Source organism: Montipora capricornis, chromosome 7 (genome assembly GCF_036669925.1).
Source record: "Montipora capricornis isolate CH-2021 chromosome 7, ASM3666992v2, whole genome shotgun sequence".
Taxonomy (NCBI): Eukaryota; Metazoa; Cnidaria; class Anthozoa; order Scleractinia; family Acroporidae; genus Montipora; species Montipora capricornis.
Genome location: NC_090889.1, coordinates 13,045,572 through 13,051,633, shown reverse-complemented (window position 1 = coordinate 13,051,633; position 6,062 = coordinate 13,045,572). Strand labels below are relative to the sequence as shown.

Sequence of the window (6,062 nt, the reverse complement as noted above, 5' to 3'; positions counted from 1 at the left end):
ATAACGTGTGATAGATGGCACACCATACCCTTCGGGTAAATAATACTGGTACAATGAATTTGACTACAAACACGGGACTGGGTTTGCATTGGCTGCTCAGCTGAGGAGGCCTGGCTGAGTCCACTGTAGTAGCTGCTGTATAATTTACTAAACATTAAATGTATTGCAGCTGTAGGCCACAACCTCTTCAGCTGTCGGCACATAGTAGCTGAGTATTTGTTGGTAGTTAAAATTATGCCTTGGTTTTATTTTATAGCAACAAAAAGGTTATTTATAGCCTCAGTTGGTCAAAGAATGACATGGCTTCAGCTGCTTCACGGGAAGTTCCAATGACTAAAGAAGTGGTTGATGCTCTAACAGCTCTTGGTGAGATAAATGCAACAAGTTGCCTCTAGCCTCCTTTTCAAAGTGAGGGTAAGTGCAAGGTCTCATGTGAAAGTGAGTTATATTTCAACGTGAACACAAACTCATTTCCATATGAAAGACTTGGCACATACCTAGGCAACTTGGCAGTGGGCTATTAATTTTGTTTCCTAATTGTTTCTTTTTTGTTACTGATCCTGAGTGCACTTGACTCATGACATTCAAGTAATGTTTTCTTACCAGCTTACTCTGTTCAATATATAAAAAAAAAACGATACTTTACAGTAATAATTATTAATGCATACAAATGCAACTTTACCAAACAATACTTTTTTCCTTTTTTAGGTCATCGCGTTGGTGAAGTTGCACATGACTATGTACCGGCTTTGAAAACTTGGCTGAATGGGAAAGGAATTAAGAACTCCTATGACAGCTGGCATGGTATGGCAACAATGAAACATAGGAAGTTGTAAACTGCGGAAAAGGGTCTGGGAAACACTGGCAACTACCAGTACCCACACGTCTAATTTTCCATCGACATCCAGCAACTTGGAACTGAATTAACATAGCAGTGTGAATTTAACATAGCAGTGTGCACTCAAATACAAAAGAAGTTCAATTCATGAGTTTGGTGCTGAGAAGTGGGAGAATTATTTTATTATCATTATTATTATTATTGTGCTTATTTCAAACTTCCACTTTGTTTACAAGTGCGGATCGTAGTGAGACTGCGGATTACAATAATCTGGGCAATTTCCCATCATGTTTCAAATAGACTGATGCTTCATTTATGGCTATGAAAAGCTTTCGCAATTTCACAGTTTTGTGTGCTTACCCACTTTTCACATTTTCTGATCATGTTCATACTATCAGAGAGTCCCACATTGTTTAACTTGTGAATCAGTTCACAGTTCAGTTCATCAGTTCAGTATTATGATTATTATTATTATTATTATTATTATTATTATTATTATTATTATTATTATTATTCAGCGGGAGAATTATGGATTGTGCGAATAATTAATTCTCAATCTATTATAAAGGAGGAAAAGGTGTAAAGAAGGCCATCAAAAAGGTAGCCAGTGGTCTAGTAAGAGACTCTGAGAAAAGTTGGTTCTCAGAATTGTCTGACAAAGGTAACTGACTTCATAAAAAGAGGAACCTCATTTGCTTTTTTAACTATCTTTTCAATGCCTTTCCTTTTGCAAAGTGACAAGCTTCTCACTTGTTTTCAGTAAAGTGCACAAAGACGCATATTTATTATGCAATGAAAAACTGCAATGGAGATAGCGAAGAATTAAGGAATTATATGGTCAACATCATAGACCATTACAAGGTATATCTATGTTCTATATTGTTATTGTTCATATTAGTACTATTATTATTATTATTATTATTTGTAGTAATATTGCCTTTTTTTTTTTTTTTTTTTTTGGGGGGGGGGGGGGAAGCGGTTTTAAAAAGCAGTAAATATCCAAGAAAGGATATCTTGATGTACTGGCTATTATCATGATGCAACATACCTATTATTTTTTTGACTGATTCATAATTTCTTATTGTGCTTTGATATCTTTCATATATTTTGTGCACTCTTTTTATTTACTTAGGGAGACCATTCAAAATGTCACGAGGACTCCAGATGTCACGAAGAGGGGTATGTATGCAGCAAAAAACCCCTTGTCAGTGACAGGGCTATTGCTGCATACAGGAAAGCTATTGAAGGGACTACAATCTACAAAAATGCTTCTGATTATGCCCAGGTATTTACCTTTGTGTCAGTTGTGAATGTAATATCTACTGTACATGTCTCGGTCAAAAATGTGACCAGAGTTTCCAGTGTGTTGCCAAATTACACTAACAGATCAATTTGGTATTCAAAACACTGTTATCACCAATTTATTACTTCAATCTAACTCTTATTTATGTTTTTGTAGTGCCGTGACACGTACTGGGTTGAAACATTGCACTTGGTAATGCTTGTCTATGCAGCAAAACGCATTCATTTTAGTCGTGCAGACACGTATGAGATGCGGATGCAGTTGGCTATTCTTGACTGGGTATAGTAGAGCTCCTGCCATTGGTTATTATGTATACTAAGAAGGGTTATTGGTAGTTGTCAGTGGGTTAAGGGCAGGAAAGGAATTGTTTTCCCACTCATGAAGTTTCTCAGTGTTCAGAAATTAATTTTTAGTTTGGGTCATATTTTATTTGATGGGGGATGTGTACATAGGGAGTAGTGTTTCATTCTGTTATGTCTAGGTTGTGTGTGGGTGTGTGTGTGTTGGGGGGGGGGGGGAGGGGGGGGGGTGATAGAAATGGGTTTTGATCTGGTAACATATAATTATTAGAAACCACTACAATTTATTATGATAGTGAACAGCAATCACACATGTATATCGACATATATTATTTCCATTTAAATTTTTCTCTAGAACGAGAATGTGCTGCGAGAAACGAGTAGCGAGCAGTTCTATCAGAGCAGCCGGCAACCTGACAGGATTGCACCTCAGAGGGTGCTGGTTGAGAAGACCTTTCACTTCAAGGATTCCATTTGGGCTCTCTTTTATCACTCCTTGTAATTGTTTGGAAAAAATGACAAAAATCAGCCAGCGCACGATCTCATTTGAACAAAGGCATTGAAATTACTATTGAGGTTTTCTTTATTTCGACAAGTAAACAAAATTATCATGTAATGCACTTGTTTACGTGTCGGTAACCAAATTTATTCTCCACTCAGGAAAGGAAAAAACACTATTTCAATTGTTCTGCCCACTAAGATCTTCTGTGCCCCTGGTAGGGTACATTGGCAGGATTGGGCCATCGGCCGCGAACATCTTTGATGACACAATAGGGCATCACCTCCCTCACATCGTCTATTAGGCACCCCAACTCCCCCTTTCGTTGTAGATATGTGGCATTCTCCCAAAGGCCACAATCCTTTAGTGTCTTCCAATACCATCTGTAATCTTTTCGGCGCTTGCTGTGGTTTGTGATTCTTGCGTCACTTCTTCCCTGCGGCTTGAAAGGGGAAGCAGTGATGGAGCGCGCCTGAAGACAAAACTCGCACCCTGTCACTTCTGCAGGTGCTTCAGCAGCTGGTTCTGCTCGTTCAGGGCCAGTTACGGCGGCCTGGATTTCGTTCTGTCGGTGGAATAGACGTATTGGTTGTGGAGGTGCATTTCCATCTGGTGCTGCCGGAATTTCGAATCGTCTTCCAGGAACTAAAATTAGAACAATAAACGAAAGTATGAGTGAACCTCAGTAACTTTATCAACTGCATAACCTTTTATTAGCAATAAAAGAGAACATCCGATAAAATGTCCCAGGGCGAAAAGAAGACTACATCGCCAGTCATACATGCGGGCAGTGTATGAAGTTTGATACACAACATACAAGAAACCGTAGAGGAAACACAGGATAAGTGATAGCACTGACGACCAATGAAAGGAAAACAAGGCGAGTAGGGCAAGAGAAGAAATTACCGCCGCTAAATTGCTGCAAACCTTCCCGCACAAAAAAGAAAATTGTACCATTGTTAGGTCAGTCTTACACAAAAAAAATGCAGATCATGATGTCGTAGCAAATGCAGCATTCACAGAATCGGTATTTGAAGTTATATCTATAAATGCAACAGATTTTTGATGAATGCCTTCGCCGTGACCTTTCATATTTGCGACCCGAAGACCGGAATCGGGTTTCTTCCTCTGTTGGAAAGAAAAAGCGCGCAATTCAAAAAGCCGCTCTAGAACTCGAACGTTTTTTTCCCCTTATATATCTGTATTTGTCCGAAAGGTATTCCAATAAAATACTCTATTCAAATACTCGGAAATTGCTAGAGATACAACCAATTAGGGAACATCCTCAATTTTATTCTACTGACCGTTTGCTTACACACGCTTCATCGATACGACTTCGCAAGTAGTAGATGCACCTCTCATCAATTGCATGATGTTGTCTTTTTCCTCTTCGAAAATTTCAACAGTTAGCTAAAAAGAAACGCGATAATTATTATATGTGAAGTACAGACACGGAGACAAATGCGAATGGAAACGGCTTGCATATAATAAACGCCATAGACGTATATGGCCAGTTCTACTTACCCGTATTCGCTTTCTTCCAGCACCGATCATCTTGGAATGAATTTCTAACCCGATTTTTAGTATATATTTCTAATAGAACTGAACAATACAGCACAGAGAGGTATCTCTCTTTCCACTGAGAACACTGAGCACTGCACAACGGGACGGGGAACCGGACTTGATGTTGACAGCTCAGTGTCTGGGGCGAAGTGAATGACGGCTTGGCCAGGCCAAAGGTCCTTTTATAGTCAGGGTCCTTGTTTAATTTTTATCCGCGGACACCTCATTTTCCTTTACCTAGACCTTAACAAGCATATATAATGTGCTGCCCAAATATACTTTACTGAAAATTGAAGAAGACTTGAACAAGGAGGAAAAAGGTTCTGCGGTGTCACAGGATCTGGGGAAGGCATTCGACACTATCTGCCTCCACCTTCTTTTACAAAAGCCAAAAGCATATAAGGTCGTAGGATCTGTCTTGGAAGTTAACCCCGTATACGTTTAGTGGTAATTAAAAAACAAATCAAAATAAAATAAAAAAAAGAAAGACAAACAAAACTATCACCATGCATATACGCAGTATTAATTAAAGATACACATTACTTATCTTATTATTTATTTTGTTCTTTTTCCATGTCATTTTCTTCTTTATAACAAAAAGATTGTAAGTAGCCGTTATTTTCCTTTTTTTTTTTTTTTAACACTTGTTGTTAATTTTCAAATGCAGCCAAACGTTTAGCCGTAGTGGGAAGAATTTTTTTTCCGCTGTATATGGAAGGAGCCTTCCTACAGAATGAAGTAGTCTACAAAAAGTTTAAAGGACATTTATATTGTGCGGCCTAGTTATACTTTACGAAATGTTGGAAAAGCTTTGAACAAGAGAGAAAAAAGTTTCAGCGGTGTAACAGGATCTGGGGAAGGCATTCGACACTTTCTGCCTCCACCTTCTTTTACAAAAGCAAAAAGCATATAAGGTCTTAGGATCTGTCTTGGAATTTAACCCTGTATCCGTTTATTGGTAATTAAAAAACGAATCAAAATAAAATAAAAAAAGAAAGAAAAACAAAACTTAATCACCATGCACATACGCAGTATTGATTAAAGATACACATTACTTACCTTATTATTTATTTTGTTCTTTTTCCATGTCATTTTCTTCTTTACTTGGATTTTACCATTACAAAAAGATCGTAAGTAGCCGTTATTTCCCTTTTTTTATTTTTAATTTTAACACTTGTTGTTAATTTTCAAATGCAGCAAAACGTTAAGCCGTAGTGGGCAGAATTTTTTTTCCGCTGTATATGAAAGGAGCCCTCTTACAGAATGGAGTAGTCTTCAAAAATTTTAAAGGACATTTATATTGTGCGGCCTAGTTCTACTTTACGAAATGTTGGAAAAGCTTTGAACAAGAGAGAAAAATGTTTCGGTGGTGTAACAGGATCTGGGGAAGGCATTCGACACTATCTGCCTCCACCTTCTTTTACAAAAGCCAAAAGCATATAAGGTCTTAGGATCTGTCTTGGAAGTTAACCCCGTATACGTTTATTGGTAATTAAAAAACGAATCAAAAAAATAATAATAATAAAATAAAGAAAAACAAAGCCATCACCATGCATATAC

At 37.7% G+C, this 6,062-nt stretch overlaps 1 protein-coding gene across 1 annotated transcript; it reads left to right on the top strand.

Annotated features, from left to right (window-relative positions):
- The first annotated feature begins 329 nt into the window (after positions 1-329).
- On the top strand, positions 330-3,580 carry LOC138057453 (uncharacterized). Its single transcript, XM_068903474.1, has 7 exons — positions 330-366; positions 709-804; positions 1,407-1,499; positions 1,599-1,699; positions 1,971-2,123; positions 2,298-2,420; positions 2,796-3,580. Exons 1-7 carry the CDS (start codon positions 330-332, stop codon positions 2,940-2,942), a joined length of 750 nt encoding a protein of 249 aa, XP_068759575.1. The 3' UTR covers positions 2,943-3,580.
- The last annotated feature ends 2,482 nt before the right edge of the window (positions 3,581-6,062 follow it).